The sequence below is a fragment of the Neomonachus schauinslandi genome, chromosome 6, assembly GCF_002201575.2.
Source record: "Neomonachus schauinslandi chromosome 6, ASM220157v2, whole genome shotgun sequence".
Taxonomy (NCBI): Eukaryota; Metazoa; Chordata; class Mammalia; order Carnivora; family Phocidae; genus Neomonachus; species Neomonachus schauinslandi.
In genome coordinates this window covers 28311387-28338615 of record NC_058408.1, presented here as the reverse complement: position 1 = coordinate 28338615, position 27229 = coordinate 28311387, and the positions used below count along the sequence as shown (strand labels likewise).

Genomic DNA, 27229 nt, shown 5'->3' with positions numbered 1-27229 from the left:
CTGTACTCTTACAGACACGGGATCAGGACGCCAGAGTTCTGTTCTAAGATTTAGGCTTTATTGACCAGATGAGAAGTCAGCTTGAACATAGCTCGGGCCTGCAGCCCCTCCACATGACTCCTCCATACAGTGTTGTCCTTTCAGTCACTGGGAGCAGCGAGACCCAGCCCCTCCCCTTCCTCCTGCTGCTCCTGACCTGGGGCCTGCAAGGGATGGGGGGTGAAGAGGCCAGAGAAGGGTTCCTGGAGAAGGGTGGGGTGGCAGGGGCAAGGCCCCGAGTGGGCAGGCAGGTGCTGAGGACTGGGCACATAGGGAAGGGGTGTCCAGATGAAGCCTGAGGCTGTGTGTGCCTCCCTCCACATCTGAGGGTCGAGCAGGAGTGGTGGGAACAGGGCACCGGCCTGGTCTGTGCTGGGACGGGGAGGAGCTACCACCACAGCCTCGGGACTGGGGTTAGGGGCGGAGCTCTTTACCCTCAGATTTGGGCCACTGATAAATGAAAGTGTGTGTTGGGAGGTGTTTCATCCGGGCCTCTGCCAAACAAGGAACTAGATGCCTGGGGAGGTCAGACCACATCCTGACTTTAGGTCCTCAGACCTGAGTTCTTTTCCTCACCCCGAGGGGGAGGACACCGGGTCTCCAGAGCCTCAGAGGCAAGAGGCTCAGAGAAGCAAGTAGCTCCAATAGTCCATGACCCTGTCTGTATGCCCTTCTGCATCCACAGTGAATTCCCGAGCTGGAACTCCCCAGGCCTATTCCGAGGGACACCAAGAAGCCCACCCTCTTACCCGCAGAGGAGAATCCAATGAACCACCAGCTTCCTCTGCCCGATCTTGTTCCTGCTTCCCTCTCCCCTGGGCCTACTGTTCCTCTGGGATCCGAGATGTGGGCTCAGGGATCTTGGCAGGTTGATGACGGACACTCAGCCTAACAGGCTAAGAACAGAGGACTGTGGGGCGGGTTGTGGGGAGAAGGGCCCAGTCCCACCTGCACTAAAACACTGAGGTCTCCTGCTGGTGATGGTGTCAGGTCCCAGGCAGAGGGAGCCCCGCAGAGGAGTGGGATCTCAGGCAGACTCCAAACCAGAGGGAGCCAGACACCCAAGTTCAAGTCATTAGCGATGTGTGGCAGGGCTGAGAGAGGGAGGAGGGATCCTGGAGGTCGCCAAGGCTGCTGGGAAGGGAATGGCGATGAAAAGCACAGGAGTGGGCAGCGTGCGGTGGACGGCGGCAGCCTCACTCAGAGTGGACCAAAGCCCCAGCTCCTTGCCCAAAGCCAAAGCCCTTGGGTCCGAAGTTTTTCGCGTAGCATCCTGCCGAGAGAGAAGGGGTAAGGCCTGGCTCCTCCTCCCCCAGGCCCCACCTCCCAGCCCTCCCACCAAAGATCCTCCACCCTGGGCACCTGGCCAGGCCTCCAGAGCAACAAAATCCACCCAGCGCCCCTCACCTCTGTAGCACCCCGAGCCCCGGTAAGTGCGGAAGTTCTTGGCTCCACATTACAGCCATTTCCCCCACTGCTGAAATTATAGGAGAAGCACTATCTGCTGGCAGGGCATCCGACTAGGAGTTAGGAACCCAGGTCCTGGCCCCATCCTGCCCGTATCTGTCATATGATTCTGGCCAAGTCACTTTTCCCTCCAGGCTTGTCTCCTCATCTGTAAAGTGCAGGGTCACACTGGAAGCTCCGGAAGTGACCCCGAGGCCAGGAATTGGGTTTACATTTAGCAAGGGCATAACTGGTTAGCCCCCTACCCCCTCAGACGTCTTGACCCTTGCATTAGAAGTGAAGCCACCCACCTTTGCAGTAAATGTCGCCGTCCTTGTCAGCCAGGGTGGTGGACTCAAGGCCTTTACCACACTTGGCACATCGGAAGCAAGACTTATGCCAGGACTGTGTAGGGAAGGAAACAGTTAATGCCGCCTCCAGGGACGAGGGGGTCCCCTACCCCGCAGCCCCATTCCCCCTGACATAATGACAGTGGAAGGGTTCAAGACACTTCCGAAGTCTGCTCAGCTGGGCCTGCTGGGAGGACGTGGCCCATGGGGCCAGGCAGTGGTGGAAGCAGGCCACGGACCACACGCGACCTCACGTCATCTGCAAGGAAGTGTTGCTGGGCGGTGAGTGGCACCAGCTGCACCACAAAGGGCAGGCGAGGGGGCGGGATCGCCACCAGCGTAGCTGTTCCCCCCACAGGCACGCACAAGCCTCCTCCAGACCCATCCTGCCTGGGGATCAGTGGTGTGGCCGTCCTGGAACTGCCACCTACTGGCTGCACAGCCTCCGCCGTTTCCTCCACCGGGAGACCCCCCTGCCCACCCTGCAGAATGGTCGTGAGAACTGCACATCCACACCCACGGATGGGGCCCAGCCACGGTGCAGGCTATTGCAACTGGGATTCGTCTGAGCCAGCCTGGCCCCTGAAGTTCCAGCACTGGGCTCCTTGTTTGCCCGGAAGCCACTCCCTCTTGGAGAGGGGGCTGGCGGTATCTCCCTGGCTCGCTGGCTGAGAGGATTAGACAGCATGAGCGATGTAACGTGCCCGGCACAGGCCTGGCCCAGAGGAGGCCCGGAGCCCATCAGATCGAGTATTACTCTGGAAGGAGAAGGGGTCTGTGAAGTGCACTGAACTCAGCAGGGCAAGGCCTGAGGAGTGCGGCTTCTCCAGGGGCCACAGAAGGTCCTTTGTGGGTCTAAGAGGAACCCGTGAAGAGCTTGCCAGGGAAGAGGCGGGCCCGGGGTTTGCACACGGTGATGGGAGCCAGCACGGACACGAAGACCTCTCAGCACCCTGCTCCCGTTAGCAACAGCTGAGCACGCTAGGCCCCTGATGTATAGACAGTTCTGCAAAACCAGGAAAGCCAGGGGCAGGCAGCACGCAGGCAGGACAAAACAAGGCCTTTTAAGGTCAAAGAGACTCCCTCAGCACAGCCTGGGCTGGAGAATGAGAAAGGAAGCTGGATCCCCTCAGATTTCCTGGCTGCCTGACCTGTGCATGCTGGCTCCTCCTCCCAGGCCTCGGGGATAGCGGGGACAGCAGACAGCGGAATCCAGAGAGCTGAGATGGGCAGGCCCTCCCAGCACCTCAGCAGCCACCCAGCCTTCGCCTCCTCCTCTGGGGAGCAGGGGCTGCTACACCAACTCTCCAGGCCCGAGCGAGCGGGGCTGAAGCACATGCGGACCGCCACCCACCCCTCACGTTGCCTTGCCCACCCTCCAAATAAGCTGGATCCCTTTGCTCACTCATTCAGCGCCCAAACGTACCCCTGTTCCTCGATTATTTCTTTCCTGGCCAAGGCCAAAGAGAGGTGGGAGCTTCTCCCGACCTTTTCTGTTTGAACACAAACATCTCTTATACCCACCCCTCAGAAGTTACAGCCTTAACTTAGACCCTGTCCAGGGAATGGACATAGTGATTCTTAGCTATTTTTTATAACTTTCTTTTTTTTTTTTTAAAGATTTATTTATTTATTTATTTGAGAGAGAGAGCACATGAGAGGGGGGAGGGTCAGAGGGAGAAGCAGACTCCCCGCTGAGCAGGGAGCCCGATGCGGGACTCGATCCAGCGACTCCAGGATCATGACCTGAGCCGAAGGCAGTCGCTTAACCAGTTGAGCCACCCAGGTGCCCTTTTATAACTTTCTACTCTCCTAGTGAGACACTATGAGCAGAAAGAGATACCAACTGCATAATAAGATTAACATCTCCCGTTTTCATATCATTTAATCCATGGCAAGGATCTTCCTTTTGACCTCACAACAATCCCCCAAAGTGCACAGTAACAGTAACAACAGCACCAACAGTAACAGCAACGGCCAACGTGTCCTGAGCACACCCTGGGCGCTGCGCTGGGGGCTGTGCTGGGGGCCCCACGTGCAGTATCTCCTCTATTCTGCAAAACAACTTTGTATGATGGGACTGTCATTTGCTTCGCTTTACAGATGCAGATGGAGGCTTAGAAAGGTTAAATGATTTGCCCAAAGTCACACAACTAGTAAGTGGCCAAAACGAAGGGTTGTCTAGGGTCCAAGGTCTTTTTTTTTTTTTTACAGTCATTTTGAAGATTTTGTGTATTTGAGACAGAGTGTGAGCAGGGGAAGGGGCAGAAGGAGAGAGAGAGAGAATCCCAAGCAGACTGCCCACTGAGCGCAGGGACCAAAGCAGGCTGATCCCACGATTCCTAAACCGTGACCTGAGCTGAAACCAAGAGTCGTATGCCTCACTGACTGAGCCACCCAGGCGCCTCGAGGGCCCAAGGTCTTAATCATGGTGCCAGGATTCATGACAGCTGTGGAAATGGGTTCAAAGAGGTTAAGTGGCCCAAAGCAGAGTTAACAGTGGTAAGAGCACGAACTTCCGAGTTAGAGGGACCTGGGCTTGACTCCTAGTCCAGCCACTGCCTCGCTGGAAGATCTGGGCAAATTAACTTAATGCCTCTGACACTCAGCTTCTTCATCTGTAAAATGGGGATAATAATACCTATCTCCAACCGTGACTGTCAAGGTTGGAGCCTGCTATGGTCTAGATGATGTGGCCTAAGTGTCAGTTCCCCATCCATTGGTCCTGGGCCCCTTCCTCAAGGTGGAAAAGACTTGAAAGCCAAGACCCAAAGCCAGAAGAGCTGCAGACAGGCTCTTGGCTCAGCTGTTCCAGACGCTTGCTATGTGACCTTGGCCGAGTTTCTCCTCCATCTGGGCCTCTCTGGCCATAGACTGAGGATGCCTCTTCCATTATTCTCTGACCACTAGTCTGGTGGATTACCAGTTCTCCTGCCTCTTCTCCACTGCAGGCTCTCTGGGAGGTGGGATTGTCTCACTGGGATGGGGGCTTGCTACAGTGATTCTTACTGTGCTCTGGGGTTGGGAGTCCACAGGGGAAGGCATACATGGCAGTCAGAAATAGTTTGCAAGGGGCGCCTGGGTGGCTCAGTCGTTACGCATCTGCCTTCGGCTCAGGTCATGAACCCAGAGTCCTGGGATCGAGCCCCGAATCGGGATCCCTGCTCCGCGGGAAGCCTGCTTCTCCCTCTCCCATTCCCTTGCTTGTGTTCCCTCTCTCGCTGTGTCTCTCTCGTCCAATAAATAAAATCTTAAAAAAAGAAAGAAAGAAAGAAAGAAAGAAAGAAAGAAAGAAAGAAAGAAATAGTTTGCAAAAGCTTCCCAGGAGGCTCTGATCAGCCCTGAACCTTGAAAATCTCTGCCCTGGGGGTACATGGATGTACATGTTTTCCCAGAATCCAGGTCTTACAATATGGAATGTATGTGGATTTTCCAGTGGCTCTTAACATTTTGGGGATCACAAATCCTTTTGAAAATCTGATGAAAACTGTGGATCTTCTTCCCAGAGACACAAAATTTTGCATATGCTTTTAGGGGGCTTGTAGCTCCTTTGAAACCCATCAGATTGATCTTTACAACTCCCTTTAAATTGCACATAAGCATTTAATAATCAGTTTCATCAATGGCGGGCCTGTTATCCTCATGAATAAGAATGCTGGCCAAGCCACCTCTCCCCGGAGCCTATGTGTGCCTTCCTCAGTCCTTGCAGACTGGAAGGCACAGGGACAAGCAACACAGGGACGAAGGGTTATTCCTTCCCTAGAAGGGAGGGAGTTAAAGCCCAGTGCTCACGCTCCCTTGATCAGATCCAGGGCCGACTTACAAAGTTCCAGAACCCACATTTCAAGAAGGCATCTCCCCAGCCCATCTTCCCAGAAGCCACCTTACCTTCCCGGCACCAATCACCTTCTCAGCCGCAAAGACTGCCTGGCCACATCGGGGGCAGCGCTCGGATCCGCCAATCTTCTGTGCAAACTTGGAGGCATTGGGGTTGGTGGTGGGCCTATGGCCAGGGGCCCTGCGTGGGCAAGGATGTGCGGTGAGACTAGTGCGGCTGGTCCCGAGTGGGCATGACCCTACCTTCATCTCACATCAGTAGGGGGCGGCTCTCCCAACCAGGACCTCCAGGGTGCTCTCCCATTTTACAGATGGACAGACCCAGGCTCAGCACAATGCTGTTTTCATCGAAGCATCCTACTGCCCTCCACCACTGAGTTAAAACACGGGCATCAGTGAGCAGCTCATTTGCTAAGAATTGCCCTCCTCTGTTCCCCATTCCTGCAGCCTGCCTATTAGATTCTTTCCAGGAGAAATCTGCTGACAAATCATTCCCTCTAGGGCAATGACCTTGGCTAAAATGTGCTCACTCATCTGTCATTTCTGTACATTCCCCCCAAGGTCAAGATGCTGGCTAGGCAGACTGCCAATAGCCACTGTTTCAACAGGTCAGAGGTCAGTGGGTGCCAGTGAAACCCTGCCGCATTTCCAAGGAAGGGAGATGGCTGCCCCTTAGTGCAGGGGTGAGAGATGGCGAGACAAAGAGGCAGGTGGGGCAGTGTTGTTACTTCTGAGCCTGGCTCTGCGCCTGTGGGACCCCCAGCCAGGCCACTGAGCCTGGGCTGGGGTTTCTCATCTGAGAAAAGAGGACATTGGACCAAGTAATTCTTGGGGTCCCTCCACGCTCTAACCCCTCAGCAACTCTCGTTGTCCTGACCCCCAGTGGGTGGCCCTAGGACTTCCTTGGAGATCAATGGCTTTCTGAACCTTCCACAGCTGAACCAGAAGTGGTTGCAAATGTGTGCGACACGGGGGTAAGGGGGGAGACCTCAAGGAAGGGGGTGGCGAGACTCTCGTACTCACTCCTCGTGCTTGATGCCCAGAGACTCCCCCTTGTCGGTGCTCAGCGTGCCTGCACCCTGCCCATAGCCATAGCCTTTGGGCCCATACTTCTTGCCATAACAGGACTTGCAGTAGATCTCCTCGCCGTGAACGGCCACGGTGGTGCTGTCCAGATTCTTCTTGCAGACCACTGGAGAGGGAAGGGAGCATGGTGAGCTGGCAGTGGGGGGAACTGCTTGCTCACTGCAACACCCCACCCCACCCACCCCCGCCGCTAAAGCTCTCAGGGCGCTCTGAGAGAGAATATCCTGATCTTCCAGGAGCAGCGTGAAAATGGAAGTCAGATGGCCAGGGAGCTGGGAGCCGGGAGGGAGGGGATTTGCGTGGCCTCATTCTAGGAATGTCGGCCGGCTGAGCCACCTCTCGCAGGAGCCCACGGGTGCCTTCCTCTGTCCTCTCCACCCTCACCCCTCGCCAGGCTGTGGTGCACACCAGGGATCATCCGAGGCCACAGCCTAGGCTGACCCCAAGCCACAGGAAACCTGCTGAGGGCCTTTGCTCTGCTCTTGACAATGTATCCCAACAGGAAAGAAGAAAAAAGAAAGGAAGACAGTCCAGGTTTTCCTGCCTCCAGCAATGGACTCCTGAAGAAACAATCCATGCGTGCCTGGGGGGGCCGGGGCCGCAGGTGAAGTGATGCATCCAAAAGAAAAGAAAAGTTTCATATTTACTAAGTACCCAGCATGGTGGGCCTTGAAGTGAGATGCAGGATATGCTAATCACAACAAGATCTGGAGGTTCTGATCTCAGGAACCAGTTGTCTTAGGAAGACCCGAGGTCAGACTCGGAAGAACTCCTGATTCCTGGGGTATCAGCAATTGGAAGGGGATGAGCTTCAGAAAGCCTGTGAGTCCCATATACCTTCCTGTGCCTGTCAGGGGGCCTGTGCCCAGCCATCCAGAGTGAAATGGTCGGAGCCTGGGGTCATGGCAGTCAGACTGCCCAAAATCAAATCTCAACTCTCTTTCTTTCCAGCTATGTGACTTCTGTGTGATGGGCAAGTTATTTTCCCTTTCTAGCCTCCATCTCTCCACTTGGTTCTTTTCGGGGGTTTTGTTTGTTTGTTTTTAATTTTTTTTTTTAATTTTTTAAGTAATCTCTATACCCAACATGGAGCTTGAACTCACAATCCCAAGATCAAGAGTTGCATGCTCTACCAACTGAGCCAGCCGGGCACCCCTCGGTGTCTCCTTTTGTAAATGCAGACAATAATATCTACCCCAAAAGGTGGTGGGGAGAACTAAATAAGATCTTACATGTAAAGTACTTAGCACAATACCCTGTACACAGTAGGTGCAAAATAAATGTGGGCTACTGTTATTAGTATTATGTAAATTTAGTATCACCAGGACACAAGGGAGGAGGAAGAACAGGCCCAGGCCTCAAAAGATCATATGCTCCCAACCCCCACCTACTTCTCTCAAGAGACTCATCCTCACTCTATCTGCTTATGTCTTATCCTACAGTCCCAATTTGGTTCTATGATACTCCTTCACTATGGAGATTGGGTGTGCCCAATTGGACCATAGACTCAAACATGTCCTTCTGAAGAGGGAGCCTTCCAGAAATCACTAGAGGAGCCACGCCTCTCACCTCCCCCTGAGACAGCTCTCAGCTCAGCTCTGTGCAACTTGCCATCCTCTTGCCTTTAATGGGTCTGGCCCTCCGCCAGCTCCTCTCTTACCCTGAGCCCCAGGTTGCAGACTTCAGACTAAATAAGGGCCCTCTAGTCCTGCCCTTGAGATCCTCACCCCATTCCAGTGTTCTGGGCAGCCCAAATATGGAACTTCCCACCGCGTCCCCTGGGGCTTAGCTCCTGGCAAGGAGGGAGAGGGAACAACAGGCCAAGGGCTCCAACATTCCCTTCTAGGGCGGGAAGTCAGGAGTTGGCCTGGAATTGCTTCCTGTAAGACCCAAGTTGAACTGGGAATTCCAAAACCAGAGGGAAGGCAGAAAGCAGAGACAAGAACAGTTGGGGGAACAGAGGGCTCTTTTGAGTGATCTTGCCAGCAGGAGACCCAAGAGCTCAGCCCAGAGGAGACAGCAGGGCCTACCAGTCATTAACCTCCAGGCGGCTCCCTGCAGTGCCAACAGAGCCCTGACTTCCAGATCTGGTGTGAAGACCACCCTGTCGGTTTCTGCCCTGCTTTTTCTCCCCCTGGCCCTCCTGCCCACCATGGCCCATCTTCAACACCTTACCCAGGCCCTCCACCCTTCTACCTCCATCCAGGCAAGATAGTCTGGTCACCTGGAGGCTCTACCAAAGACTCAACTGAGGGGAATTTTGAATGAAGGCCTAAATAAATTTCTACCAAATAATGTTGAGATAAAAAAAAAAAAAGACTTAGGTATGGTTAGTTATGCATTTGTTGGAAAAATGTCCTTCCAGATGCCACAGGCTCAGTGAGGCCTTCTGATGCTATTTTGAAGTATGGGCAAGACGCAGTCCCAGGTGAGAGGTCAGAGCCCCCCTCACCCCACCCCAAAACAGAGAGGGATTCTCTCTGGAAGGAAAACCAAGGCCTACAAAGAAGTTCAAGCTCACAGAATTAGCCAGAAGCAGGGCCAGGTCAGAACCAAGCCTGATTTCCAGACCTGGCTGTTTTCTGACTGCCAAAGGTCCCTTTCAGGCAGGCCAAGCCTGTGGGACCAAGAGGGTGAAAACTGACAACAAACTTCAGCCTGTGGGTGAGGAGATTCTGGTGTCAGAGGGCATGCAGGGCTTCTCTAAGCTTCCCCTGTGCACTGGGGTCCTGGAAAACAGTGCAATTTCATCAGTCAACCACCATTAGGCCAGACCAGGTCTACTTTTCCACAGGGCTGGCTGTTCAACCCTGACCTGCCCAGGAGGGAGTTGGCTACAGCTCAGAGAAGGGCATGCAGCCTCAGGGTAGGCCCCCAACTGCAGAGCTGAGCTCTTCTGCCTGTTAGCAGGAGGTGGCCACCCCTACTGAGGCCACCGGAGTAGACTTCAGGCCCTCTCTGTTCCTGCTTCCAGGTCAAAGGCCAAGCCCAGGGCAGAGGCCATTCTCCCTGACTCTGTTACATCATCTTGTCTTCCACCTGTCTGTCCCAGGCCCTCAGGAAAGGGAATGTAGGTGCCACACTGACTAGAAGCCAGAGCCAAGGACCCGAATGGTCAGAGGTCCAGACAGCAAGGGGATTATGGCCCTAATCCCACCCAGGTCCATACTCTGTGAGCCTTAGGAAGGAAAGCGCCTTCAGAAGAAACTTAGGAAGGAACGTCCTCTGATTCTCGGGGTCATTCTGAATTCTTGAATTCAAGCTGGACACTTAATCACCCACTTCTCTGAAAGAGAGAAGCGATGCTCCTTCCATTGATAAACAAATCATCAAGAACCTGCTGGGTGCTCAGTGCTGTTCTGGTACCAGGAATCAGCAAGCTGTGGGGATACCTGGTTGCCGGGACCTCTCTAAGCTCGGATACCCAGGAGCTGTGCTGGCCCGGAGACCCCAGGGCGACACGAGACTGCTCCCTATGCCTGTTACTTTCACAACACCCCCTCCCAGCCCTGCTCCCCAGCCTGACTTTCCACAGCTGTTTCTAATCCTCCACACCCCTTCACGCCCTGACCCAGGCCTGCTCCCTTCTTCCTATGCCACCCCCTGAATTCCTGCCTTCCCCCCACCGCCACCAACAGCTACTCCTCCACGAGCAGGACCGAGGCCTCTCAGCTGCCTCTGTAGTGATTAAGCAACATGTGAGAGCAAAGACCAAAACCCTATAGACCCCAGCAGCCCAGACCCTCTTCCTGCCAATGCTGAGCCCTCTGAAAAAATAAACGGCTTGAAAATTCCTAAGTGCGGTGAACTGCTGATAACAAGAAGCTGCTGTTTGCGGCCTCCTCTGTGGGCTACGGGCCAACAAGGCCCCACTGGGGCTCATTTACTCCTGTTCATCAGATGCAGCCCTTGGGTGGCCACTCCAGCTGGCTGCACAGGGTGTGGGGGGGCCCCTGCTGTCCTGTGCTGGGTGCCTCCCAGCTGGGTGGCCCGGAAGAGATCTGGTGAACATCCAGTGACCAGGTGGCCCTTGGTCCATCTGGTTCCTACTCTGGATCACGAATCACCTGGGAACAAAGCGGCCATGGACACTCCCAACTTTGCTTCATGTGATACGGGATGGATGGGACCCCCTTCCCTGGATCTCTCAGACGGGCTATGAGGTCTCCTTTATGTCACCACACCATGTTGTCTGCAGCTCCCTCAGCAGCGTGCGTGTGTGTGTGTGTGCGCGCGTGTGTGTATGTGTGTGTGTGTCCAGGGCAGTGTCTGTCATTTATCAAACATTCGCAGTTGCGTTAAGTACTTTGTTTTCCAAGCTTCTTTCTGTTTGTTCTCACAACAACCCCATGAGGTAAGTATTATTAGCTCCCCTGTAATCGTGAGAAAACTCAACCAGGGAGAAACCGAGTAACTTGCCCATCAGCACACAGATAACCAAAACTGAACTCAGATTCAAACCCTGCCTGACTGGCTCCAGAAACCCAGGACTTAACTAAGACATTCCCCTGCCTCCGACTCTGTCTGCCTTCATGGAAAACTCCTCTTCCTCTGACCAGGACCCTCTGTTCTGATCACAGTGAACCAAATCATTTAGAAATGGGGGGCAGGGCGCCTCCTCGAGGCACCACTTCCTGGGTGCTCTGACAACACCGTTGGGGTCAAGGACTCCTGGAGCCACTTGACGGCTCCCAGCTGCTTGCTGTCTGTTGCCCAGTTTCCTGCTCACCCGGGCTTGTGATTAGAGCCAGCTCCAGGTTACTGGGGGTGAATGTCAAAGATCTGTTTGCTCATCGTCCTCTTATCCCAGGCTGTTGGAGCAAAATGGGAGGTGAGGGAAGTGACCAGGCTGGCCCAGAGGGGCTGAAGAAGGGAGAACCCAGCTCTTGCTCCAGGCTCAGTGTCCCCATAAAGTTGCAACCTCTCTCACCTTTTAACAAGGGATCATTTGGGTCCAAATTTGGGTAAAACTTTGGGCCCAAAGTGGTTTCCTCTTAAATGATGGCATTGTGGCAGGGAGAGAAAGAGAAAGCAGAGTGGAAAGTTTCTCTAAGCAAGTCTGGAAGCTTGGCACCCCGCCCCAGAGCGGCTGCCACCCCCACCAGCTCTGGCCAGTTCTTCCCCTTAGAAAGCAGCTTCTGAGCGGAACAAAGAGGCCTGTAAGTGCTTCCCTCCCCAGCTGTGCTCCAGCCAAATGTCAAGCTGTTTACATCCCATGGGGCCCGTCCCCTGCGGTGTTGACAGGCCCAGCCTGTGGGGGCAGGCCCCGTCCCAGTCCCCACGGCAACAGCGGCAGGGCCCGGGGCGCATACTCACTGCACAGGAAGCAGGATTTATGGAAGCTACTGCCTTCGCACTGAACCTCTTCCGCGAAGTAAACCGTCTTCTGGCACACCCCACATTTCTTGCCTCCTCCCCAGTTCGGCATCCTGAAACTGGACCCAGACAGGGGAATTAGTTTTACGGGGAGCTGGAGACCCAGACTGCCCGTGACGGGAGAACCACAGGCAGACCAAGGATGGCAAGAGGGCAGGCAGGGCACCTGTGGGGGCCCCCAGTCCTGGCTGGGCACTTCCTCCTGATGGTTCTCCACGTCCTTCTCACACTGCCACTCGGGGGCTTCCTGCCCCAGTGCCAGCAACTGACAGTCACTGAGCCACTGCTGTATTTTCAGCCCGGGGCCAGGCACTCTAATATAAATAAGCATAAGATACCGGCTCTCCAAAGGAGGCTGTGGAAGCAAGACACTGAACCCTCTGCTACGTGCATCAACAGGGATGAATCTCACCAAAGTCTGTTTGAGCCAAAAGAGCAGATACACTAGAATTCACAAAACACAGATCATCTGTGGGAGGTTCACAGACAAAATTCATATTGTCAAGGGATGAACCCACGGGTGGAAAGGTTATAAAGAAAAAGCAAGGGAAGATGATCACAAACTATTATCTTAGACTTGTTACCTGTAAGACAGGGAAAGGCCCAGAGCTGTGTGGGGGTCTCCAGAGGGGCTGCTAAGGCGCTGACAATATTTTTTCTTAACCTGGGTGGTTGTCCCATGGGGGCTCACTTTACAATTATTCTTTGAACTATACATGAAGGTATTATATGCTCCTTTATATGTAAGATACAGCTCACCAAAAAAAAACCCAGAAATTTTTTTAAGCGGGGGGGGGGGGGTAGGCACACAGGGCACAGTTCTCCAGCCTTAGAGCCCATTATCCAGGTCCTGGGATCGAGCCTGGCATCAGGCTTCCTGCTCAGTAGGGAGTCTGCTTCTCTCTCTCTCTCTGCCTCTGCCCCTCCCCACTGCTCATTCTCTCTCTCTCAAATAAATAGATAAAATCTTTAAAAAAAATTTGGGAGTGCAGGGGGGCTTCTGCAAAATCAGATTGACCAGCGCCACCCCAGACCCCAGGGGAAGTACAGGAATCTAGATATTTTTTAAAGATTTTATTTATCGATTTGACAGAGCTCAAGCAGGGGGAGCAGTGGGCAGGGGTAGAAGAAGAAGGAGACTCTCCGCTGAGCAGGGAGCCTGATGTGGGGCTCGGTCCCACTCGGGGTTGCATCCCAGGACTCTGGGATCATGACCTGAGCTGAAGGCAGACGCTTAACCGACTGAGCCACCCAGGCATCCCAGGAATCTGGATTTTTAATAAGCACCCCAGGTGAGTCCAAAGCAGGCAGCCTGAGACCAACTTTGAGATGCTCTAGGTATTGGTTCTGAGTTGAGGTCTTGATACCAGACAGGTTGGGTCCAGTTCTGAACCCCACTCACTGGCTCTGTGTGCCTTGAGCAAGGTAGTTGTCTTTCTAAACCTAGATTTCTGCATCTGTAAAATGAGGATAAAAACCAAAGCTATTTCACAGATTTTTTTCTGGGGATAAAATGAGGTCTGGCATGTCAAAGGCATGGTACGGTGCCTGGCCTATAGTTAGCATTCACTAATTATTGTTATTTTTAAAGATTTTATTTATGCATTTATTTTTTTTAAGATTTTATTTATTTATTTGAGAGAGAGTGAGTGAGAGAGAGAGAACGAGAAGGGGGAGAGGCAGAGGGAGAAGCAGATTCCTCACTGAGCAGGGACCCTGATGTGGGACTCGATCCCAGGACCCCGGGATCATGACCTGAGCCGAAGGCAGATGCTTAACCGACTGAGCCACCCAGGGGCCCCTGCATTCACTAATTATTATTAACGCAGGCATCCAAGACTGCAGGAGAGGCCGTGCTCCAGGTTGGTACTGAAGCGCCAGAGAGCAGCACAGCAGGTACATGCCATGGAAACTTGGAGAACAGACACCCCCTCAGGCTGATGGGGTCAGCGTCTCTCCTCCCATTTCACTCCTCCATTCAACAGACATGTGACTGAAGGAGGAAGATGACAGAAGTTCACGGAGGGCGGGGTCCTGTGCAAGGTACAGGCGACCGTGGGTACAAGACGGGGGATGAGGTAGCTCAGGATGTGGTGAGTATAGGATGATGAGGGGTGCTGGAAATGAAGGGGGACCTTGCCAGAGGGGTCTGTTGCCTCAGGACGCAAAGGAGCCTAAGGAGAAAACTCACCAGTTTTCTGTATCAGGAAATGTTGAAAACAGGGATGTGCTATCCAGAGCCCACCTTCCTGGTGGCTGCAGCTAGAATCAATGTCAAGGACAGAGGGAGACATGGTTTCCACTGCTGGAGAGCTTCCCATCTGACTGTGGACACAGGCCTCAGCTCAAGAAGAAAGTCTAGGTCATGTTCACAATGGAGTCCCCACACCCTGCTCAGCACCTGGCATACAGGTGTTCCTACAGGCGATCAGGAAGTAGTTGAGGAATGAACGAAGGATGCTCTCATACTGAAAACCACAGCCAGGGCCAAGTTCTCTGTGTCGGGGCATCTCAGCAGAGCCTAGGACCCAGCAGAGGTGTACAGTCAGTGTGTGCGGGCTGACAAGCAGGGTTTCACGTGGGGAAAGTGGTGTGGGTGGTTCTGCTCTTCACGGGCACTGGGGCTCGAATATCACAATGATCACGGGGATTTTCAGCAAGGTTTTGTCAAGCACATTTTCACTCCCTCTGCTTTGCTCCCATATCCGAAAAGCTGGGGTTCCCTCGGGTCCCACCTTGGCCCCCTTCTGTCAAGAACTTCCATACCCCTCTGGCCTTGGCCTCTCCCCTGAGCCCAGGCTCACACATCTAATTTCAGTGAGCATCTCCACCTGGATGGTCCACAAGTTCCTCAGATTCAACGTGACGGACCTGAACTCATTGCCTTTTCTCAAACTTATTCTTTTTCTCGACTTTTCCATTTTTGCTCATGGTACCACAACCATTCTCTCCATCACAAAGGAATTATCCCACTCCTGAGATTGTCGAGGGGCTCTTCCCCCTCCCGTAGCTGCACCCTTCTGTGTGCTCCCTTTTACCCACTCACCCCCGAAACCAGTGCTGAGCCCTTTAGACTCTCTCCTCTCCATTCTTCTTCGCACCACCCTACCCCAGCCTCCCCACCTCTCCCTCATGCAGCTCATCCCTTGCCGGCCCCCTGGAAAAGGACACCACGCCATATACACCTGTTTCTTGGCAACTACCCGATTATCAGCCATGGCACATGGCCTGGACCTAACCTAAGCAGCCAAGGTTATTGGCTCAAAGATGGGCCAGCTAAATATTTCAGACCAATAAGATAGGAGAAGGCAGTTCTAGGCTCTCTGGAAGAAAAAGCATCCCGATCTTTAGAGAGAACTTCCTGGAAACAAGTCCCTCTTCCCCCAGTGAGGAGAGGGCTCTGAGATTGTTGTCCCGAGGGAGACAGGCAGTTCCGGGATGAAGCTGACAGCAGGGAAGACAGAGCTGAGAGACAAAAGAAACTAAGTCTGCAATGCATCATCACGGCACCAAATTCAGCCAAACCTGAAGGTCAATCTATCTCTGAATTTTCCAGTTAAACAAACCAACAAATTCCCTCTACGGGTTTAAGCCCGTTACTTTACAATTGAATGCATCCCCAGAGAGACAGCAATTATGGTCATGCTGCTTCTGGAATCTCCTTCCTCTTCCATCCCCACTAGCAGCTGCTAGATCTTTTTTGTGGAGGGCACCCCTGCTCAAAAACCATCAGTGACTCCCGGCTACCTGAGAGTAACCACACCCCTCACCTTGAGATTCTCCCCTGCACAGTTTCCTTTCCCCGCTGTCTCCTGTTACCCTGCCTCACCCATAAGCGGGGCTGGTGACTGAATCGCTGGGTTCGCTCCCAGGATGCCCAGAGCGGCGTTGGCATGCCGGGAGTGCTCAGTCAGTGCCTGTGCTCAGAGCTGGGAGAGGCTGCGAGGAGGCGGACGGCTGGGGCTGGGGCCCATCATCCTCTCCCACATGGGTCTAGCGGGCCACGGACCACTGTGCAAGGCCAGTTCTCCCCTCCGCAGGTTCTGCGCCGACCACAGCTCCTCAGGCTTAGGCACATCACTGACGCCCCCCGCAGGTAGGGTTTCTCTAAGGGCACGTGACTTCTCTCTGCCCTCCTCAGATAACCCCCACAGGGCCTGAACTGCCAGATCCCCGATCCCACCATTCATTCCCTCACTCCACTCTGCCCCGAAGATTCCAGGGGCCAGCTGCCTGGTCGAGCAGGAGCTCAGGGCTGCAAAACCCTACGATGTGCGGGGCAGTTCGGTGAGAATAGTGATGTATATTGCTGTCGGCCTCAGCGTCACCCCTTCTCCCCCTTTGTGTAGCAGAACCCCAGCCACCCTCCACTGAGTGACTCAGGGGATGCGCTCCCATGCCCAGCTCTAGGGGCCCACCATGGCCATCCCGTTCCCCTGTGGGGGCGGCTTCAAGGACAGGCAGTGACATGTGAGGGCAGCTCTGTTTGGGAAGCTTCTGGAAAAATAGGCATGTTCATCTGGAGCCACACAGGTTCTCTTCTGCCTCTGAGGAGGTGACCAGGCATCACGACCGGGACTCCTGCAGCCAGGGCACCCCAACTGACAGACTACCATCGACTGCATGTCTGCTTTGCACCAGGTTACGGACATCATCCCTTTCTTCCCACCCGGAGATGGGGAATATATGCCCACCCTACAGATAAGGAAAACAAGGCTCAGAGAAGAACAGAACTGGATTCCGATTCGGGTTTAGCCACTTCTGGGCCCTCTGTCACCCCAACTGTCAGTCTGTCGCCCCATCCTATATAAGAGTGCCTACACACGGTAGGCAGAGAAGATGCCAATGCTTGGTTCTCCCCTCCCTTTCCAGCCCCCTGAACTAGTAGGGACACACTCCGTGCCCCTAGGAATACCCCTAAGGGAGGAAAGTTCCCCTAACCCTGTGGTTGGGAGCCAGTTCCAAGCATTGTTTTGTTCCCAGATACAAAGCCTTTCTCCCCCTGGGGGAGACCCACAGCTCCACACAGGCCTCTCCTTGTTCTCCCTGGCTCCATGTCAGGGGCCCACATCCAGCAGGGCCGCAGGGAAACAGGAACATGGGCAGAGAATGGGTGAAACCCAAGGACCTGCCAGTGAGGAAAATCTGCCTGGGATGCCTCTGGGCTGCGCCATCCTTCGAGCCTGGCCATGACGTTGGGGGTCTCCTCTCAGGAGCCCAGTGAAGGAACAAGGGCTCCAGCACCTTGGGATAAAAAACAGTGACTGTTCACTGACTGGAAGGGTCCCAGGCTGCCCCTGTGGATGGGCCCCCCCATCCCCTCTGCCCACAAGAGGACCCCTCCAGGGGACCTGCCTGTGGGGAAGAGTCTCAGCTGGAGGGAGCCCGGGCCACCTCCTTCCCTACAAGGGGCAGGAAGCGCTCTTCACTCCACCCCCACCCTCCTGCTCAGCCCCTTCTTTCTAACAGCCACATTCTAGCTAGCTATCAGGAGGCAACCGATTGCCTTAAAAGGAAACCCGTCTCTCAGAGTTTCTGGAGTACTTAGAGGGACACCTGGCTTCATCTCAAGTTCTGACCGTCTGACACCCCATGGGAGACTCTGAGGAGGAAAGTTCCCCAGGTCCGAGTTCAGGTGGGAGTGTTCAGTGGTGAGGAAAGTGGGTCTGGATTCATCCATTCCTGGCTGAATGACCTTGGGCAACGTCCTTTCTTCTCTGAGCTTCAGTCTGCTAGTCTCTAAGTTGGCCTGTACACTGGTCCCCTCAGATCCCCACTCTGAGGAGGCAATGAGAATGTATGGAAGTGACGGAACGATGCCAGGCCGGATCCACTGATCACCACTGACAGGGCTGGCCCCGGCAAGCTTCTCACCAGCTGTGGGGCCAGATGTTCACCGTCCTTCCCAGCTAGTCCACATCTGGAAGGCGCAAGGCTTGAGAAATAACATGCCAAATCGGGACCATGAATTCCTGACTCATCTGTCAGCCCAGCAAACAAGACAAGCGACTTACCCTTCTTTGGGATTTAGTCCCTTCCCCACCCCCACCCCCACCCCCCCCACCCCCGCCACCGGTGACTTGAGAGGCAAGCAGAGGCTTGTGTCTTTATATCAAGTTCTTTTGTGTATTGCTCTTGGTGTTCAAGAAGCATTGCTATCTTCTGTAATCATATTCTCCATGTGGTGGGTTTCAGAGAGTTACATTCCCATTGGCAATTGCTGTCTGTGTTCTGGTTTGGTCTACTTCACCACGTTGCTAATCTCAAAAGAGAATAGGGCTTGAATTTTCTGCTGAATGGCTAGAAACATCTGACTCTTGGTTTCGGCTCAGGTCATGGTCTCAGTGTTGTGAGATGGAGCCCTGCAAGAATTTGCTTGAGATTCTATCCCTCTCCTTTGCCCCACCCCCACTCCCCGCTAAAATTAATTAATTAAATCTTAAAAAAAAAAAGTCAGGATCTTTAGGGCTAGCTGGAAGCCAGAAGCCAAGGATTGGCTTCTTCTGATAAGCTATCCACACCTTCCTATCTAGTTGTCCCATTAAGAACTGTATCCAGGGCGCCTGGGTGGCTCAGTTGGTTAAGCGACTGCCTTTGGCTCAGGTCATGATCCCAGGGTCCTGGGATCGAGTCCCGCATCGGGCTCCCTGCTCAGCAGGGAGTCTGCTTCTCCCTCTGACCCTCACCCCTCTCATGCTTTCTCGCTCATTCTCTCTCTCAAATAAATAAATAAAATCTTAAAAAAAAAAGAACTGTATCCAGATTTCAATCTTGAGAAGAGGGATTCAAGATGGCCACTCACATAGCAGGAGAGAAATGCACAGGCCCTCACGTTCACAAATGTCATGAAAGTCGGGATGAGGTGATGGGTTCAGTGTGATCATGTTTCAAGCCGAAGGAACCACTTCAGAGACGTATAATCCTTAACTACTGGCCACAGGTGCCTGAAGGTAAGTCTCGTCAAACCACTGATTTGACAAACCATTCCTTGTCTTTATTTCTCCAGTGGAAAAATCCCATCTCTCCTATTCCAAAATCTCTTATTCCTTAGGGTCAAAAAGCGACTTCTGGGCTCAGGGCTCAGGTCCCCACCCACTTGGTCTGGTAGAGACCTGTCAGGTGTTTGTCTAGTTAGAAATGCACTGCTCACATTACCTGAGCTGTGTGGTACGTGGCCAGGTACACAGGAGGGCTGTCATCCCATCCAACCCTGCAGCTCAGCCTCTTCCTCCACGCCCCCACGTTAAGAGAGCAGCCAAGGAGACAGAGGGAAGGGGGTGCCCTGCTGATCAGGGTTCAGAACCCATGTCTTAGAGGTGACACCTGAAAACCCAGGAAATAGACTTGCCCTGAAAGTAATGGTCATTGGGAGAGGGATGGATGGTCAATAAAGAAATGCCAATTTGTCCCCAGCTTCCCACAGCCCACTACATGATTCCTTCACAACCCTGCCCATGGCATGGCTAAGCTGCATCTTTGCGCTATGATCACTCCAGGCCCCATGGTACCCCAGAACTTGACTGTCGCTCAAGCTCAGCCCTCAATCTGTGGCAGGAGTGTTCTCTTTCCACATCTATGTCCATGGCCCTTGCGTGATTGTGAGCTGACAAGTACAGTGCTATGTCCCCTCCTGCTTGTCTCGTAATGCCTTTTCCTGCAGAGCTCTCCACCCTTGGGAGTTCAGACATCTGAAGGTCAACCAAGGTAGAAGAGCGGGAGGGTCTACGATTTTTTAAAAAATATTTCAAAACTAGTACGAGAAATCCTATCTTATAATAAGGTCTCACAGGCTACTCAACAGATCAAGTTTCGTTGTTTTTTTTCTGGAATGATGTCAATGTAGAGTGGTAACAACTTATGGTCCCATGCTGAAAGGTCTGACTGATGTTTCCTGGATTGATTTTTAAAAAGCAAAACCAAATTAGCACTTAGACCTCATACAAACAGGTTGTTTGCAGCTGACTTCACAGGAAGCTCCATACCCCCTCTCCCCACCACAATCCCCGCATAAAGAACCCCAGCACACTGGAGAGGGAGGGTCTGCTTGCCTGGTTGGGGCTGAGCCTATGCTCCAGCTGCAAACCTCCTATTCCTTCCTCCTTTGTCACTACTGAGGAGGCAGACACTGCCTTCTGGCCCTGGGGAAGCGCTGGAAATGCCAGAGTCTGGAAATGCTAACTGCCTCCGTATTTACACACTTTACCATACATGGGAATTACTCAATGCCGACGTCAGACAAATTCCTGAGGAGCTGCGTAGTCCAGCCACGTCATTACCAGAGAAATTCCTGACAACTGGAAACCACAGGCAAAGCCTCTGGTACCTAGCACCCCCTCTCCCCGTCCTCCCTACCCACAGCTAGCTGCTGTGTGTATGTGTGTGTGTGTGTGTGTGTGTGTGTCTTTTTCTCAAGCAGTCTCTTTTCCAGGCTTCTTTTCTTTCCTGCAAACCTGACCTGGAAATTCAAGCACGCATCAGACCTGGTGGAAGCATACCCACTAGGATCTGGGACCTAACATCCGAGAGCGTCTCTCCTCGCTGGCCATGTAGCAGAGTGGAAACCTAGAGGTCACGAGTTCTAACCCTACCTCCGTCCACGTTCACAAGAGCAAAGCCATGTCTTCCTTAAGTACTTTATAAGCCAGAGCAAAGCACTCTGTAAAGTGTATTTCATGAATGGCAGATAGCTCTTTACTAACTGATCCAGAAATCAGAAATGTACAGGAGCAAAGAAAAATAATAACACAATCACTGAGCATGGGTTTGGAAGGAGTTTGCCTATGTTTGAATGGAGCCTCCACGACTGACCAGTTGCGCTACTGGGCAAGTTCCTTATCACCCTGAGCTTCAGTTTCTTCATCTGTACAATGGGGAGCATTAGATTGTTCATAGATTGTTCTAGATGATACACGTGAAGGATTTAGGCCCATCTCTGGTGCACGGTAAGTGCAGTATCTGCTTATGATTACCTTAAGGGAAGGCCAACTCTAACACTTACTGTTCAGTTTTGTGACTCTCTAGGTATTTGCCAATATGCCCAAGTAATGGCAGATGGTTGACTTGGAGAAAAGGTCCTTTTGTTCTCCCTGGCAACTCTTTGTTTAGAAGACCTCACTGGCACCTCAAAATGTGTAATGCAGGACTCTTCAGTCCTCAAGCAAACCCCCTTTTCACCATAAGCTGGGTTTCCATGAATATTTAAAACTTTGGCAGTCTATCGCAAAAGCCTTCCCAGGGTGCCTGGGTGGCTCAGTTGGTTAAGCGACTGCCTTCGGCTCAGGTCATGATCCTGGAGTCCTGGGATCGAGTCCCGCATCGGGCTCCCTGCTCGGCAGGGAGTCTGCTTCTCCCTCTGACCCTCCTCCCTCTCATGCTCTCTGTCTCTCATTCTCTCTGTCTCAAATAAATAAATAAAATCTTTAAAAAAAAAAAAAAAAAAAAAAAAGCCTTCCCAGTTTCCTCTCCCCACCAGGAGGTCCACAGTCAATAAAAACTCTGTCTTTTTTCCCCCTCACCTGGTTCTCAGTACTACTTACAGGGAAAAACTATTTGCAAGGTTTATGAGTGTCCAGTAGGGCCACTCAGCTAGAAGCCCGTATCTACCCCTTTCATTCACCAAATGTTTGCTGACCACCCTCCACATGTCAACGCTACACTCCCAGGCCGCCACTCTGTTCCAGGAGGACTGGTGGGCTCCAGAGGCAGATGTTTACAATTCAAAAAGGAAACACCCGGGCCAGGAAGAAAGGTACTGGGGCAGACCAGAGGCCAAAAGCTGTGGCACCCATTTTCCACACTTTATTAGCAACCCGGCTGCAGAGCTGGCGGGCCTGTTCTTGAGCTTCGCCCCTGCATCCCGTCCCCCCAAGACCTTCCGTACTGGGCAGTGTCCCCCTCCCCCTCGTGCAGGCTACACCACACCCTCTGCAGGATAAACTTCCTTCCTGGTCTAACTGTCCCCACCCCGGATATCCTCTCTGAGGCAAAGGGTCGTTCCCTGGGAAGCTGTGAGCCGTGCAAGGCTGCCCTCAGCAATGATGGGATGACAACTGCCTGAGAGCAGTCGAGGGCTAAGCACCACCCCTCTTGAAGGAGATGACCCTGGGCTCCTGAGTCAGAGCCTGGCTAGAGAATCAGGAGGCACCTATTGAGTGAGAGCTAGGGAAGCTCAGCACCCCTGTCCCCAAATCCCAGGAGAAGCCCCCAACCTGCACTCTGAGATGCCTGAGACACGGCCAGCACGTGCAGCCTCCTCAGCTTCTGGGAAGGAAGGGGGAGGACAAGAGAGAAGACAGTCATTGAGCCCTGCTGTGTTTCACGTCTGTGCAATACATCCCCAAAGCGCCATCCCCAAAGGAAACTGAGCACTGAGAAGTTACTTCACTTGTCCAAGGTCACCAGTCTATTCAGTGGCAGATCCAACTGTCAAGACTGAGCCAGGCTGCCTTCCAAGCAATCTCTCATGGAGATTCCCGGCTGCCTCTTCATGACACGCTTTCTACCGGTGCCCAGTGGATCTCCTCGGTGCCACTGCAACTGGATCCCAATGCAGAGCCCTCCCAGGGAGGGAAGGCCCTGCGGGCTCGTTCACCTCCATGGAGCAGGGGGATGGGTGGCTGGAGCCCAGGCCGCTAGGGAGGGGCCAAGCCCAGGCTACTGCCCCCAGCCTAGACCCAGGTCCTGGTTAGCTCACAACAGCGCAGGGACCAAGAGCCTGCAGGATACTCCCCAGCCTGTGTGAGTGGATAGGACACCTGCCTCCGAGGTTGTTCGTGGGGTAACCTATTGCCACTTCAAATTTGCCCAACACCAGCTCCTTTCTTGCTCCCCAGCCTTCAAAGACTGAGGCCACCAAACACTGACGGGAGCGGGGGGCATAATCGTCCACACCTAGCACCAAGACTTGTGGGTGGGGGCAGGTGAAATGTTGTTCCATCTGGTTCTCGAGGAAGAGTGAAAACTGACACCTGCGCTCAGGGCACAGAGGCCCCAGGCTGGGCCCTGCATCCAGATGTTTCCCCACCCCACCCGCGGGCACAGTCTCCTCCCGGAGCAGGAGGGTGAGGGAGGGGGTGGCACGGATGCCCTCATCCCACTGCGTACAATGAGCGTCAGTGGCGCGCAGAATCGCGAATTGTTCCGCTGCCAGACCTGCAGGCGGTGGGGGAGCCGGGCCACCCCCGGTCAGGCGCACGCAGGAGCCCTTTGTGCCAGGACGCCCCGAGCCGGGAGCGCCGCTCCGGCTAAGTGCGGTCGCCTGTCCCACTCCCGCGTCCCGGGACGGCCGCCTGGCCGCACCGCTTTTCCTTCCAGCGCCCCGCAGCGCCCCAGCCGTGCCCGGCGGCCGGGGAAGTCGGGCAGGCGCCGCGGGGGTGCCGCGCCGGGCCGGGGGGCGCACGGAGGGGCCGGGCACGCGCGGCCCCGGGGCGCACTCACCTGGCAGCTGGCTGCGCGGCGGGCGCGGGCGGGAACGCTCTCGGAAGCGGCGACTGGGTGCGCCCGGCCCGCGCCCCATTTTGTTCCGCTCCGGGGAAGGCGTGTCCCGGGCCACGCCAACCAGTGGGCTTTGCACACTGCACCACACCAGGGCTGATGTCATGGCGCGAAGCCCCGCGGCGCTGCCCGCCCCCCAGACCCGGGGCGGTCAGATGCGTGGGCAGGAGACGCCGGCTCTGCCCGGGCGGACCCACTGTGCGCCCATGCGGACCCACTGTGCGTCCCTCCGCTGCTGCTGCGGAAGCGTCTGGGGCACGTGCCTGGACCTGTCGGGGTTTTCCTGCTGGCCAGATGCGAGGTTGCAGATGTGAGCGGAGAGATCAGACTCCTGGTAAACTTGGGCCCCCAGTAAAAGGGTGAAGGCATGGCTGGGGGGTGGGGGGGTGGAGTCTTACATTCGCATGTGCTGGTGGCAAGGTGTAAGGGACACATTTGGGCGCCAGAGTAACACAGGCTTGAGCTCTGATCTTTTCCCTTCCACTTACTAGCTGAAGCCTTGACCTAGACACCTTGCCCTTCTGGGTTTCAGGCTCTGCCTCTGTAAAAGGGGTATAATCCACAGGGATGTTGTGGGGGATAAAATGAGATCCTACGGGACCAGTAAGCCCTCAGCAGTGGCCCACCATATGAAAGATACTCAGCTGTTAACTCCTTCCTCCAACAGCTCCTGTCCCCTCAGCTTTCCCACGTCTTCCCTACTACCCAAAGGAGAGCGCCCCACCCCCAAAAGCAACAGTTCTGGAAAGTGGGTGCCTCCCCTGGGGCTTTTCTCTGGGCCTCCAAGCTTCAGTATGACAGACACAGGCTCAGGCTACTCAAAGCTGCCCTTGGAGCAGTTAGCAATGGGTATGGCACCTTCACCCAGTTCCCAGCCCTTCCTGCCTGCCTGTTATGGGCATTGCAGAGGGCAGAGAAGCTCACACCCTGCCGAGCTCCTACTTCACCCAGGGTAGAGTCTCCACCTCTTTCTTGGACTCAGGAACAGCCCAGAAACCCAATGCTCTGACCAGGGGCCCCAGGCCCAGGGTGGGGAGCAGAACCAGCTCTCACGCCATTGCCACACCCCCACTGCCCCCCCACCACCACCACCACCATGGCCCTGCCCTGCCCCTAGCAAGGAGCACTGCCCTCTGTTTGGGACTTGTGGACTTGGTTTTGGAGGAACATGGAGAATCCGAGAGGCTGATGTTCCCAGGAATGTGAAGAACGACAAAGAAGTGAGAGCCTCAGGGAGATAAAATCTTCTAGTTTCTGTTTTTTTGTAGCTCGTTCACTCTATTTCTAAGTCAAAGGGGAGCTGAGGGCTGGTGTTATCTCCTATAGTCCAGGGCTGAATGACATTATTCGCACTGAGAAATGAACTATACTCAGATCTTAGGTATACATTTCACTGATGGTGTATGCTTGGTGGGGGTGCCCGTGTGTAACTTTCTACCGCTCTCTTGGGCTCTAGAGTGTTCCCTAAGCAGGAGGTACTACAGCCTCCTTCTGCCCATAGCAGTTAATTGGGGGTAGGTCCTGGAGGGTTTGTTGGGCAGCTGGTCACCCCCCACCCCGAGTTATCTATACACGGAGCTGCCACATCTCCCAGCCTGGACAGGTGTCAGGGGCTCAGACCCTCGCAGGCTTCATTTCAAGTCCCAGAATTGCTGAATCAACTCTCATCTAGGAATAAAATCAAGCGTCTTATTATCCAGAAAATGAAGTGTTTCTCTAGGTTTTTCTTACCTTCTCCCACCAAAAACATCTTTCCTTTGGCCAGGCCATTCATAGAAACAGGGCCCTCCAGGATTGGGAGGTCTACAAGCACCCCACCAGGCCATCTTCATCTGACCCAACCAAGATGTAGAAGGAAAAGCCAGGAGAATTCTTGGCCATTCCTGCACGGAGCAAGCAATAGATCAGCAGGTACATTAAATTGCAGAACTACAGTCACTGTCAGAGACCACGGGCTTGCTGTCCGAAGGTGGCAATCTCACGGGATTACCCTCTCTCCCAAGATCCTGGAGAGATCTTTGGGATCTTTGATGAGCTTTGAAGTCTTGCCCAAGATTTTACAAAAAGGCAAACTCCTGCATTTCCTTCTTTTTTTTAATATATAGATTTTTATTTATTTATTTGAGAGAGAGAGCATGAGAGGGGGGAGGGTCAGAGGGAGAAGCAGACTCCCTGCTGAGCAGGGAGCCTGATGCGGGACTCGATCCTGGGACTCCAGGATCGTGACCTGAGGAAGGCAGTCACTTAACCAACTGAGCCACCCAGGCGCCCCTGCATTTCCTTCTTTGACCTGGGTTTGTCCTTTCTGTAGCCCTGGGGCCATTGGTGGATCTCCCTGGTAACAACATGCGAACCTGCACCAGGAAGAGAGAGTGGTAACAACAGTCACGCTTGGATTTCCTCCAGAGGATCTTAACGCACCTTGTAAATAGAGTGGATATAAAATGTGTCATCCAAACTGGAATGCTTTTGATAGTGAACAGTATAGTGATGGTCTTCATAATTACCCTAAGGCAATAGAACTGTCCCAGGCCAAACAAGATGTATGGTCCCACCCTGCACGTTCACCCACAGACCGTGTCAGGGCACATGTCTTAGGAGCTGTTGAGGCAGAGCTGGAGATAAAGGAAGCCAGGTAGGCCCTGCTTTGTCTGTTGCTTTTCTGGAACTTCACACCTTTTGGTTGTCGCCCTCCCTGTATGCTGCCAATCATTTGGGCTTGGGTTGGATAGCTCATTTGCAGATAAAGAAGACTCAGGAAATCAGGCAGGACTTTAGGACTGAGGTGAATCAAAGGTGTTCTGGGGTCATCAACCGTGCAAACAGGCATGAGCCCGATGTTGAAATCACACAAAAGGCCAGTAAACACCATCAACACTTAGGACATCACACCAGCTGAAATTCTTAGGGCGGAGATACTCATTCTGGCTGACCTCAGTTAGGTAACTGTGCCCTGACTGGCTCCGCCCACCGCTGCAGAGATAATACAGAGCTCATCACCGAGAGATTCTCTGCTGAGGGTTCTAGAAGGAGATCCGGCACACACAGGGGCTTGGTTGCTTCTCTGGACTCTCAAAAATGTCTAAACATTTCAGTATCTTCACCTGCTCTCTGTGCACTCTAGCCCCCAGTGTCCCAGGTTTGGAACCCAGCCACTGGGGATGAAGTAGGGCAGACTATGGGCAAGCAGTAGGGCTCCTCCAACTTCCAAATTCCTCTGCTGCCTTCTCTGACAACTTCTCCTCTTTCCTCCCTCATCTGCATCCTGATGTTACATCTTCTCACTCCCTTCTTGCTGCAAAGTATTTCTTTTTCTCATTGATCCTGGGTGAAGAGGACATGAGTGTGAGATAGAGGCTAAAAGTGAGGGAATGTGGTTGACTTAGATCTGCCCACCATCCCAGAGAGCTTAGAGATCCAAGCTGGGCCACAGATTTCTCATTTGTCCATCCATCCCTCTATCAGTCTGTCTATTCATCCATCCATTCATCAGCAGACATTTATTAAGGTCCTACTCTGTGCTGGTCATGTACTAGAGGTGCTGGGAATATGGGAAAGAATATGACTTGGATCCTGACCTCAAGGAGTTTATAATCTAGTGG

The 27229-nt window shown here is 53.6% G+C and overlaps 1 protein-coding gene across 3 annotated transcripts; it reads right to left on the bottom strand.

Annotated features, from left to right (window-relative positions):
• Positions 1–36: 36 nt before the first annotated feature.
• Positions 37–23616, bottom strand: CSRP1 (cysteine and glycine rich protein 1). 3 transcript variants are annotated; one of them, XM_021682719.1, is made up of 6 exons: positions 23571–23616; positions 12075–12193; positions 6696–6864; positions 5724–5853; positions 1797–1890; positions 37–1312 (listed from the first exon to the last, which is right to left on the bottom strand). In XM_021682719.1, exons 2-6 carry the CDS (start codon positions 12184–12186, stop codon positions 1236–1238), a joined length of 582 nt encoding a protein of 193 aa, XP_021538394.1. In that variant the 5' UTR covers positions 12187–12193; positions 23571–23616; the 3' UTR covers positions 37–1235. The 3 variants fall into 3 exon arrangements, with proteins under 3 accessions (XP_021538394.1, XP_044772279.1, XP_044772280.1); XM_044916344.1 differs by lacking the exon at positions 23571–23616 and having other exon boundaries at positions 12075–12484; XM_044916345.1 differs by lacking the exon at positions 23571–23616 and having other exon boundaries at positions 5742–5853; positions 12075–12484.
• Between the last annotated feature and the right edge of the window lie 3613 nt (positions 23617–27229).